Genomic DNA, 12,689 nt, shown 5'->3' with positions numbered 1-12,689 from the left:
ATTATCAAATTTATCCAGATGAGTCCTGGGTACTTCTACCATGTCATATTTGATTCGAGAACACCTGTAAGATATAAAATAGGTTTTTCGTTTTGAGTGAGCAGAGTAATGAGACAAAATACTTTCCCTTTGGAATTTCTCGTGGAATACATCTTCGTCAGGGGAATGAACGAATCTGGTCAGCTGGTAAAGAGATTTTTCTTTTAGAATTCTTTTATTTTTAGTATGTTGTCAACAAAAATAAATCAATTATCAAAAACAGTATTATTACGTAAACTTTTGATTGGAAACGTATCAGCACAATCTAAGGTATGATTTAAAATAATTATTTTTGGAAAATCATTTTGTAAACATAGCGTCGGCCTGGGTCTAGGTCCCAGGCAAAAATTAAGTTCCCTCTGAGTTTTAAGTCCCTCCAAAGATTCTTGAAATATTTGTGGTAGCCCCCAGGGCATCCGACACTTTTAAAAGTTTTTTTCTGCTAAAAAAGGGTTATTCAATGTGTTGCAGTTCGAAGGTTATGACAAAATGTTTTGCTCATTTTCTATAAAAAACTTTTGCTCATTTTCTATAAAAAACTTTCAACTTCATGAGCTTTAATTTGAGTAATTGAAGAATTGAAGCCAACCATTAAGATAAAGTATTCAGCTGTCACGTTGAATGATGAGGTTTCAGCTCCCCAAAGTACATTAGGTCCCCCAAATATTTGAAACATCTTTAGCCCCCACCTTTTTGGGGCTTTTTGGAGGATGTAACCCCCCCCCCAACTAGCAGGGCTGACGCTATGAAAACTTTAGAATAATTACATCTCTTATATATGAATACATTATGATACATAATAAACTTTATAATATATTACAGAAATGATTTGATACAACTGTTTATTACCCAATACAATGAAGCTACATTTTTATCTTTTCTTACTTTAGAACCTACATGGTATAGTTGCTGGCTGCTACCAAGCCCCAGGTGAAGATGGTGAAATTGTATTAACAGGGACGACTGAATCTCTTAACACTGAAACTGGTGGCAAACTTTTACAAGCGCTTAACACGTAATATGAATTTATTTTCTTGACTAACAAAAAACTTACATCCAAAAAGTCAAAATTACAGAATCAATGATGACATGCATTCGAGCACATTACATTACCGTTGATGTTTTCCTTGCATTTCAGTTCAAACTTTGATGGGAAACCTGGCAGCGTCCGAACATTCACGAATTTATCAGATGTATGAAACTTATTCTTGTGAAATATTTTTCAGTCAAATCGTCGTTTTAGAAATTTATGCTCATTCTCTGTCATTCGCCATTATACTAACTGTAGAAATTTGTTTTCTGGTTTAATCGAATCTGTTTTCTTTTTTTCACCAGAAATACCCTTTGCTGACTGTCTGTGGTTTGGGTGAAGAGAATTTGGATATTGATGAGAACGAGTGTTTGGACGAGCGCAAGGAAAATGTACGGATTGGGGCTGGAGGTATTTCAATTTTCTTTTCTTTGTACATTTTTGTAATGCTTTGTATATCCCTGTGATCATTCCCTTTTGCTCTATAACTGGATGATTCAGGTATTTTTGTTTCAGGTAAGTGTTTGATTGGAGGGGAAGGTTTTTAAAGTCTATTTTCATTAAAATCTTCGAATAACCTTTCTTTCAGCGGGCGCCAAAGAGTTGAAGAAATACAAAGTGGACGTGATGTCATTGGATGATTGTGGAGATGCTCAATGTAATGTCTTCTTTCTTTTGATCAGTGATGGAAACTGTTTTATTTGAGTTCTTCTCATTGCACTACATTACTGTCACTAATTTAGAGTTGAAGAATTCGAAACATTTTCAGCTCTTCCTTCTTTCCTTGTGTATTAACAAGATGTGATTAATTTGTTCTTTCGTGATAGCTGCTGCCGAAGGAGTTGGATTGAGTACTCATTCTTTCCAAGAATTCAAATCGAAAAAGGAAAATGAAACCTCTTGCACATTCAATGTCCTGTCCTCTGCGTGAGTATTTTACTTTTAATCCAAACTTAGGTATAAAGAAAAGGTTTGATCTTATAAACTTCTCACTTACTTTATGATGTCTTTATCTGAGAAATCATAGAGATAAAATCCAATGTCCATTGAATTTATTTCAGCCAAACTTCAGAGTTCGAACAAGGTTTGGCGATGGCAGAGGGTCAGAATTGGGCTCGTGATTTGATGGAAACGCCTTCTAATTTCAAATATCCTGAACTGTTTGCTGACAAAGTTGTCCAACGATTCTCGGCGTTCAAGAATGTTGATGTCATCGTCAGGTGAATAAATTATTGTGAATGATTTTGATCTTTGAAAATGAACGCATTTTTCCGACTCCAGGTAGGTTTGTCGTAACAAGAACTTTTACATATAAAATACAAAAACCTAATGAAACAAATAGAAGAAGAAACAAAATCATTAATTTTGAGTTGACCAATAATAGTACATGTTTTATAAGAATATGCTAAGAACTGTCACCATCGTATATTTTTACAACCGAACCGTTAATAAGAATCTCGAGACTTCACAAAATTGTCATACTTTTTTTTTTGGGTGGGGGGTATGTATATAGATATAGGCAGGGTTTAGATTCTAAACTTAGAATGTCGTTAAGAATATTATGGGTTGATTTTTATCCTAAAGTTGAGAATATCCATGATGAAATGGAAAAAAATACCATTCTTATAACAAAAGCGTTTAGGGTTTAAGAATGTCCCTGAGCCATTGGCTCCTTGCAAAGTATCACCCTGTATTAGCTGTTTGGACCATCTTGCAAGCAGCGGTTTTTCATTTTCTTTCATTATTTTCCAGAGATGATGTCTGGGCGCGAGAGAAAGGAATGGATTGTTTCCTGTCAGTTGGTAAAGGTTCCGATAAGAAACCCATGTTTGTGGAACTTCATTACAACCAAAATGCAGATGAACAAAAGAAAGTGGTTCTTGTTGGAAAAGGTAATTCATTTATCTACATCAACAAACATCCGGTTGTATGAAGTAGTTAGACCCCGCTGGCTTGAATGATTGATGCACGCGAAGACGTTGAATTGCAAGAGTTTGATTTGTGACGAATCAAATAGCTTAAAACGGATCACGTGTCTTAAATTTCATTCATCTCTCCAGTTGGCCGGGAAAAACAAAGATAAAGCTTTGAGGCAACTTTTTGAACAATTTTTTATTTTTATTTTAGGAATCACATTCGATACGTAAGTGACGTCATTTTTTCGTTTTGTGTGATTGTTGAGTGTTAAAAGACGAAGCAGAGAAGATATTCATCTACATATTCATCGACAACTCAGGAAACTTTCCGTACTACTCATCATGTTAATAAGAAGATGTGCACTGAAAATAATTTTCAAAATCAGCTGGCTATCGGATTAAAAGTGTATCTTGATCGGTTTACGGGTGACGTAATAAAATCCAGGGGGTCTCGAGTCAAAAAGGAGATTTTGCTGATCGAGTTGGTAAGATTTTATTTATTATAATTTTGACTTCTTCATTTCATCTCTCTAGTGGCGGTATTTCGATCAAACCTAGTAGTGGGATGGGTTTGATGCGGGGAGACATGGGTGGAGCCGCTTGCGTTTTGGCTACGCTGCACATCATTGCAAAATTGAAGCTACCTGTCAATTTATCAGTGCTGGTTCCCATGGCAGAAAATATGCCGTCTGATCGAGCAGCCAAACCAGGAGATGTTTTTACTGCACTCAATGGAAAGACCGTCGAGGTTGGTTCTATTTTACTATCCGAGGACGCTGGTTAGAAAGATATTCGTGTTATGAGCTTTTGTACCATATCTTGTACATATCCATTCTTTCAAAGATGTCAAATAAATGGGCCCCTTGTGTTTTTTGTTTGCTGTTTTTTTTTACTCTCGCAGCAGAACCCCTTATAACATTGATAAATTTCTGAAAACATTTTTATCTGTCAAAAAAATCCATTATTTTGCTCCAAAATCTGATAATGACTGTTCGGATAATAATCCCCCTCGCCTTGTAATCAGCATCTCCCCATTCAGCAAATTTCAAACTCCCTTTGAACATTAATCGATCTCGCCCTGACAAACGACAAGTCGAAAATCTCCCACGAAACCGTAATTTTCCCTTATCACTAAGTGATCATGATATGATTGGAGTTGTTCGGAAACGTAACCATCAAAGATATGAACCCAAAACCATCAAATGCCGAAACTTTTCGCGGTACAATCCTGATGCTATGAACAACGAACTTCGCCAAGTCGATTGGAATCTTGTATATCAACAGTCCGAACCAAATGCTGCTTGGAAATACTTCAAACAAATCGTGACTAACTCCTTCAATCGCCATGCCCCTGAAATAACAAAACGCATCAAAGGTCGCCCATGTCCATGGCTAACCCAAGAAATCCGAGCACACCTGAACGATCGTGACAAAGCTGATCGAAAAGCAAGGCGAACGAAAGACGAAGGTGATCGAAATATCTATCGTCGTAAAAAGAACCGATGCACCAATCTCATCAAACAGGCGAAAAACAATTACCATAAAGAAATCCTCACCGAAAACCTCAAAAATAGTAAAAAGTTCTGGGGTCACATCAAAAAACTTTTACCATCTTCAAACGTAAAATCAAAACCAACTGACGTTCTCAAAGACGGTGACGCAACCGCTACTAGCCCAAAAGACAAAGCCGATATGTTTTGTAATTATTACGCCAAAGTGGCACAGAATCTAAAGAAAAAAGCAATGCCACTAATAGACTTTGTCTGGAGACAAGCTAGACCCTTTCCCAACCGCACCGATAAGATTTTCAAGTTTTCAATGGTTGGAGAAGACCTGATATGTAAACTTCTTCAAGGACTCAAACGAAAGAAGGCTACCGGCATCGACCAACTTCCATCTAACCTGCTGAAAGATGCAGCTCCATCCATCTCCAAACCACTCGCACATATAATCAATCTTTCGTTATCCACCTCAGCATTTCCGACCGAGTGGAAGGAAGCCAAAGTGACACCCTTATTCAAATCCGGAAAAATATCGTCTGTCGAAAATTATCGTCCAATCTCGATACTACCAGTCATTTCGAAAATAGCAGAGAAAATTGTCCAGATGCAGCTTACTGAATACCTGGAAGAGAATAATCTACTCACTGATTTCCAATTCGGTTATAGAAAGCACTCCTCCACGGAAATGGCTGCTAACCTCTTCATCGACGATATTCGAAAGCAAGTAGACAAAGGAAATGTTGCTGGCGCCCTGTTCCTCGATTTATCCAAGGCGTTCGACACAATCAGCCACGGTTCGCTACTGAAAAACTACCGGCCTACGGGATCAGGACGACTGAGCTGAACTGGTTTCAAGACTACCTTTTCAATCGCCAACAATTTGTTTCGTATGATAAAGCCATGTCCCAACCGCAACCGGTCACCTGTGGCGTCCCCCAGGGAAGCATTCTTGGCCCACTTTTATTTCTTATATTTTTCAATGACTTTCCTGACTGTCTTGAGAATTGCAAAACGATCATGTTTGCAGACGACACAGTCATCTACACTGCGGCGAAAAGCTCCAAAGAAGTCAACGACATCCTAAACGCCGAACTCAACAACGTCCAACGCTTCATGACCGAGAACGAACTTATCGTTAACCTGAAAAAAGGAAAGACTGAGGGGATGTTGTTTTCCACCGCTAAGAAATTGCACGATTCTCCCAAACTGAATTTACTCTACGGTGAAACACCCATTAACAACGCTACCAGCTACAAATATCTGGGAATTTTGATCGACCCAGAGCTTCGACTATCCGAACATTTTGAAAAAACAATTAAGATATCAACTTCACGTTTAAAGCTACTGACTTTAATTCGATCGAACGTAACTTCATTCGCAGCCTACCAAATATTTCGTGCTATGGTACAAACTATCATCCTTTACGGGTCATCCACCAACCTAAACCTCAACAGATCTAGCATCGACCGCCTTGACAGTATCGATCGCAGGGCTAGAAGGATCATTAACAAACGGCAAATAGATCGCCATATTATCGAGCCGACATCGAATGTCATGAAGCGTCAAGCATGTTGCCTTGTGAAGAAATGTATGCTGGGTAAAGCAAGTGTGTTGCTGGCTAATCATTTCGAACAAAATAACCACGGTGCCGACATCGAATGTCATGAAGCGTCAAGCATGTTGCCTTGTGAAGAAATGTATGCTGGGTAAAGCAAGTGTGTTGCTGGCTAATCATTTCGAACAAAATAACCACGGTGTCAATACACGAAACCAAAATGCTTTTATTCGTCTGCCCAAAATTCGTTTAGAAGTTGCCCGACGTGGATTCTTCTTTATGGGAGGAAGGTTGTACAATACGCTACCAGTGGAATTGAGAACCGTAAATGACTTTAATATTTTTAAAAACAAAATAAAGTCTCATACTTTCAATTTTATTTAAGTATAGTGCCTCTGCTTAGCCTTTAACTTGCCACTACACTATCTCTTTTCTGGATAATTTATTTTTGGATCTAGTGAGGCTTTGGTTTTCACTCTCGTTGCTACATTTAACTATATCCCTAATATTCTGTATCAATTTGTTTACAACACCACAACACTACGCAATGATCTTTTACCAGAGATAGTAAAGATAGGCGTTTAGGATATTTTATCTAATATTTATTTCCGTCTTATTTTTTTTTTTTTTTAAACATTTTGAATATGATAATTTCACTGTTTTTGGGTACTTTCTCCTTTTCAGAGTTTACACATTGCGTCACACTTTTCAGTATTAATATTCTCAGTATTACTGTATTAATAGACTTCACATGTATACTCTTAGTCTTGTTTACATTAATTTTAAGATAACCTTTTGAAGTATCTATCGATCACAGCGTGGTTTTTCTGCGGGTATAACCTTTCATATTTAGTTTAATATATTCTCTATTAGTTCTATTTTATGTTTGCCTCAGTTATTTTTCATACTGTGTTATGCCTCGTGTTTTTCCTTACTATCATTTACTCATGCCTTTCCAACATTGGAAAGTACGTACACCTCTCAATCAAAACGAGATCTAACATCGTAATTTCTACTTTCATAGCGAATTTAACTCCTCATTCAAATAATTAATTTTCAAGTGCTTTTTCATAGCCAAATTCAATACGTTCGTAAACTATGCCAGCATGCCTTTTATTTAACTTATAATTTATTTATTATTTTAGATTTATAACAGGACCAAAGGTAATATCAGATACTTGTAACTGTTTGCGTAATCCTGTATAAATATTCAATAAAAACTAAAAAACTAAAACTTTCCGCTGTTTCTCAGGAACTTTGGAGTAATAATCAAATAAAAAATGGCAAAAAAAGAGTCCATAAAAATTGTGTCATTGTGTTTAGGTCGATAACACAGATGCTGAAGGACGAATGATCCTGGCGGACGCTTTATGCTACGCGGACGAATTTCAACCGTCTACAATAATCGATGTCGCTACACTTACAGGTAAGGGGAGGTAAAATTATTTGACCCTTGGGATCTTCGCAACCATCACTTAACCCAACTTAGATATTCTTGATAAGATTGGTCTCTAAAGCGTTTTCATTTTTGCTGTCCTTTTTGCTGTCCTTTTTTGCTTCATTTACAGTTTGTACAACTGAAAAACTTGATATTACTGCGTTGGATAAAACTGCCACCTTTCATCTTCAGGTGCAATCGACGTGGCGTTAGGTGGGGCAGCCGCTGGAGCTTACACAACGTGTAACAACTTATGGCAGAACATGGAACAGGTAACATCCGATTCCTGAAATTGATTTATATAAAAACTTCCTTTTTTTGTTTTTCGAAGCTTTTCTTCGAAACAGGTTTGAGTAGGTTTTCATCAAAATACTTGGCTTTCTTTCCAGGCCAGTTACACGACAGGCGATCGTTTTTGGAGAATGCCTTTGTACAAACATTACACCAAACAAATGAAATGTAGCTTGACTGCTGATCTACGAAACACGCAGAAAAAAGCACGGTACGATACCTGAGGGATTTTTTTCTCAGACTTCTTCTTTGGGAAGCTGTTTTTTACTTAACCAAAAGTCAATAATTAAGAAGCTTCGTGAATGAGATTTGTTCAAGTATTGATTGCTTAACAGTTCTTTAAGACATAGCTTTCTTTATTTATACCACTCAATTTAATTGGACCTACCCCGGTGGGGTGGAGGTCCTATAAATTCACCTCTGTCCGTTCGTCCGTCCGTCTGTTCGTTACCAACTTTTCTCGAGATTGGCTCATTAGTTTTTTCTGATTTTTTGCACAAAGATGCATAACTATAAACCCTCGAATGTGACGGAGCCCGATTTTCGGGGAAAAAATTTTTTGGGCAAATTTGGGCCAAAAAACAGCTAAAAAACGGGTTTTTTGAACTTTGTAAAAAATTGGATCATTAATTTTTTCTGATTTTTTGCATGAAAGTACCATCATAGGTAAAAGATGGCTTAAGCAGATTTTTGCCAAAAAATTTTGTTGGCTCAAAAAACGCATGTTTATCTATAAGAATCACTATTACTAAGCATACATCAATGTTCTTAGTCAAATTACTCAATTTTTTTATGACATAGATGTTTTTTTTGCTCGCGAGGGCTTACTTTTAAAGAATATGTGTGTTTAGACATGAAATTTTGGTTGCTTGGCGTGTTTTTATAGAAAAACTGGCCAAATTCGATATTTTTTTATAAGCACATTATCAATTACTTAGGTATTAGCTTTTCTCGAGATTGGCTCTTTCATTCTTTATGATTTTTTGCACAAAGATGCATAACTACAAACCCTCAAATGTGACAGAGCTCGATTTACGAAAAAAAACATTTTTGGGCAAATTTGGGCCAAAAAACGGCCAAAAAACGGGTTTTTTGGACTTTGTGAAAAATTGGATCATTAATTTTTTCTGATTTTTTACATGAAAGTAGGGTACCATCATAGGTAAAAGATGGCTCAAGCAGATTTTTGCAAAAAAAATTAGTTGGCTCAATAAACGCATATTTATCTATAAAAATCACTATTAATAAGCATACATCAATGTTCTTAGTCAAATTACTGAATTTTTTTTGTGAGATAGATATTTTTTTTACTCGTGAGGGCTTACTTTTAAAGAATATGTGTGTTTGGACATAAAATTTTGGTTGCTTGGCGTTTTTTTATAGAAAAACTGGCCAAATTCGATATTTTTTTATAAGCACATTATCAATTACTTAGGTATTAGCTCTTTTCGAGATTGGCTCTTTCATTCTTTATGATTTTTTGCACAAAGATGCATAACTATAAACCCTCAAATGTGACGGAGCTCGATTTTTGGAAGAAAAAAAAATTGGGTAAGTTTCAGCTAAAAAACGGCTAAAAAAAGGTTTTTTGGATTTGTGAAATATTGAATCATTGTTTTTTTCTGATTTTTTGCATGAAAGTAGGTAAAAGATGGCTCAAGCAGATTTTTGTAAAAAAATAATTTTTCAGCTCAAAAAACGCATCTTTATCTATAAGAATCAGTATTAATAAGCATACATCAATGTTCTTAGCCAAATTACTGAATTTTTTGATGAGATATGTTTTTTTTGCTCACGAAGTCTTGAATATAAAAGAATATTTTAAGAGCATGAAATTTTGGTTTCTAAATGTTTTTTTTATAAGAAATAAACGACTAATTTTAATATATCGTGACTATTTGTGTTCTGAATGATTGTTTAATGGTCACGCTCACGTAGTTTTCAGTTATATATGTGTTAAATGCATAACCAGGTAGGTCCATAAAAGTATCACTTGTTATTTTATTTTTTCCATAGTTCCGCTGGGTCCGCAACTGCTGCCGCTTTTTTAAAGGTAAGAGTAGTAATTCGAATCAAAAACTTCCATAAAATGGAAAGTTTATATTTACACTGTTAAAGACTTCTTTAAGCGTACAAACTTTCGCGGGCAGATTCTTTTGTGATTTTCGCGAATTTTAGCCCTTTTCGCGAAAGTAAATGTCTTTGAAAATTCTTGAAAGAGCCATTCGCATCCATTCAGTTTATGCTCGCGAAAAAAATTCCTGACAAGATAAGAAAAAAATCAGTAATGCTTCTAAATTAAAGTAAAATTAAGAATAATTCTATTTATACTGAGACGATTAATTAGTCTGAGACGAGCAATTTAGAAATTGAGAATTATGGAGGAGTGTACTTTCGATTCATATTTCAATAAATAGGATCTCCTCCACAGATCACATTTTACAAACTATTCGTCTCAGACGATTTTTCCGTCTCGGTATAAATAGAACTATTTATGGCACCTTTCTGCCCGTTAAAGCCTCACGAGTCAAAAAACAAAAGCTTCAATCCGATTCAAGAAGTATTTGTCCTTCTAAGCCATTTCTTCGTGTGAAAATTGTTTGCGATTTGTTTATGTTGTTCGTGAAAGTTTTTTAGGGAAAAAATGTTTTTCGATACTCCCCTGTAGATTCAAAGCTTCCTAATCATATTTGATCCATATTTATTTGGATTGATAACGTGTCTAATTTTCCGTCCCTCAGGAATTTGTGACGATAAAAAGTTGGGCCCACCTCGACATGTCGAACGTCAAAGCGAACTCGAGTGGCGAATTATCTTATCTCGGTCCAGGCTTTTCAGGTCAGTCTAACCTCATGTTTTTCTCTCATATTTTTGTAGGAATTTGTAACGATTAAGAGCTGGGCTCATCTAGATATTGCTGGCGTGATGGATAATTCCGGAGGGGAATTACCGTATCTCAACTCCGGAATGTCAGGTTTGTCTGCTTTCTTTTCCTGTTTTTCAAAATGCATGGACACGTAAATTCTCTTTCCGCCTTCGTCAGCTCTGAAAAGCTCAATTTTTGGACCTACCTCCGGGTACCCCGGTGGAGGTCCTTTAAATTAACCCATGTTCGTCCGTCCGTCCGTCCGTTCGTCTGTTACCAGCTTTTCTCGGGATTGGCTTATTACTTTTTTCTGTTTTTTTGGCACAATGATGCAAAATGATGATTCCTAAAAAGTGACGGGCAAATTTGGGCTACAAACTGCCTAAAAATAGGGTTTTTTGGACTTTGTGCAAAATCCTGTCATTACTTTTTTCTTATTTTTTGTACAAAGATGGAGGGCAAAATTCTCTAAAGAATGACTGAAGTGGTTTTTCCCGGAAAATTCTTATTCGCCTTAAAAGACGGATTTTCGTATTTTGGGGAAATTCCCTTTAACCAAATAAGGAAATATAGCTTTTCTCAATGTTGACTCATAATGTTTTTCTGATTTTTTGCACAATGATGCAAAATGGCAATGCCCAAAATGTGACGGAGCCAGATTTTTAAGGAAAATTTTTTTGGGCAAATTTGGGGAAAAAACTGCTTAAAAATAGGGTTTTTTGGGCCTGAATGGTTTAAGTGATTTTCGTATTTGGGGAAATTCCTTTTTACCATTTTACATTATTCAACACACAAGCTTTATTTTTCCATTCTGAATTTTTGTACAATTATTGTCACTTTTTTTCTTATTTTCATCTGATGTTAATCATTAGGTAGGTCCATTCAGCATGTTGCTTGTTTGGTTTGATTTTTTGGAACTCTTTTGTTAGGGGGAGGCATTTGAGATCTGATATTGATTTTCTTATTTTCTTAGGTCGTCCGACAAGAACTTTGGTTGAAACCGTCCGAAATATTTTTACGTAGAAAAAAGAAACATTATTTTTATTTGACAAGTTTTTATAGTTTAGATCACACATAACTTTGGAATTTCTTTTTGTATTTTTGATGGAAACATTTACCAATTACAAAAAACTCATTTTTTCAATGCAACGATTTCATCCAAGCCATACGCCCCTCTTTTATAATTGAGATAATTCTCAAGCTGCTTCAAATTTTTTTGTAAAACCCATACTTAACCCAGGATACTTATCCTATTACTGTATTTTGATAAGTTGCAACTAGTCAAGTAATACCACTAAGTTGTGGTAAAAATGGGGCTTAAAAATAAACTTCACACGACTTTAATGTTAAAATTGTACTTGAATCTTGTCTGTAAACAGACCTGAAATAATTCATCGCCGTACTACGCCACGTTATACATGAGATACACTCCGGTACAGAGTAGTTATATAGACCTATGTAGCGGTATTTTCTATTCTTAACAAGACTATTCATTAGTATTGTCAATCACTCCCTTTTTCTTAACCAGTCAAATTGTTAAAAATCTTTAAGCAGTGTTTTCGAACATTTCTCAATTTTTGAGTAACCCATGAATAATTTTCCACATTGAAATATGAACTCTCCTTGAATTATTCCGGTCTAATTTGCTTTTCAGACGGCATAATAATTCTCTCGCCAATTTTGTTCACTAAGGGTAATATTTAGTCCCTCTAAGTTTTGGGGTGTACGGGGTTCGCGATTTCCGAAATACCAAAATTTCGGAAATTCCGTAAAATAATACTTGCAATTCCGATACCGAGCTTTTTGGGTGTTTTTCCTCGTTTTGACTAATTTTTCATCAAATTTGATTTTTCATGTATGAATTCCGAAAAAGGGGGATAAAAACTTTATAATACCGAAATTTCGAAGCAAAAATTCATGGATTTTCGATACCGAAACAATTTCAGAATTCCGAAATTCCGAAGAAAAAGGGTCGATTTCCACAATTCCGAAATACCGTACTCTCCACTCTAAGTGTCGTTTTTCGGAAGGTCCAGTCAGCACACACCCGGC

General features: G+C 35.9%; 1 protein-coding gene across 2 annotated transcripts; it reads left to right on the top strand.

Annotated features, from left to right (window-relative positions):
* Positions 1–211: 211 nt before the first annotated feature.
* LOC136798572 (cytosol aminopeptidase-like) lies at positions 212–11,738 on the top strand. Of its 2 annotated transcripts, none has more exons than XM_067055194.1 (16): positions 212–309; positions 930–1,054; positions 1,178–1,232; positions 1,375–1,480; positions 1,659–1,727; positions 1,897–1,996; positions 2,131–2,289; positions 2,822–2,961; positions 3,197–3,212; positions 3,520–3,733; positions 7,366–7,468; positions 7,673–7,752; positions 7,870–7,982; positions 9,788–9,824; positions 10,649–10,745; positions 11,611–11,738. In XM_067055194.1, the coding sequence occupies exons 1-16, from the start codon at positions 226–228 to the stop codon at positions 11,658–11,660; spliced, it is 1,548 nt and encodes a 515-aa protein (XP_066911295.1). In that variant the 5' UTR covers positions 212–225; the 3' UTR covers positions 11,661–11,738. The 2 variants fall into 2 exon arrangements, with proteins under 2 accessions (XP_066911295.1, XP_066911296.1); XM_067055195.1 differs by lacking the exon at positions 10,649–10,745 and adding an exon at positions 10,513–10,609.
* The last annotated feature ends 951 nt before the right edge of the window (positions 11,739–12,689 follow it).

This window comes from Clytia hemisphaerica, unplaced genomic scaffold (genome assembly GCF_902728285.1).
Source record: "Clytia hemisphaerica strain Z4C2 unplaced genomic scaffold, Clytia hemisphaerica genome assembly, whole genome shotgun sequence".
NCBI lineage: Eukaryota > Metazoa > Cnidaria > Hydrozoa > Leptothecata > Clytiidae > Clytia > Clytia hemisphaerica.
The sequence above is the reverse complement of the archived record's forward strand: the minus strand, read 5'-3'. Positions and strand labels throughout refer to the sequence as shown.

Excerpts from the sequence above, each read along its gene's own strand:
- LOC136798572 (XM_067055194.1), top strand. The coding sequence starts at position 226 with ATGTTGTCAACAAAAATAAATCAATTATCAAAAACAGTATTATTACGT. Across the intron at positions 2,290-2,821 it reads AATGTTGATGTCATCGTCAG|AGATGATGTCTGGGCGCGAG; the intron begins GTGAATAAATTA and ends ATTATTTTCCAG. Across the intron at positions 7,469-7,672 it reads CGATGTCGCTACACTTACAG|GTGCAATCGACGTGGCGTTA; the intron begins GTAAGGGGAGGT and ends TTTCATCTTCAG.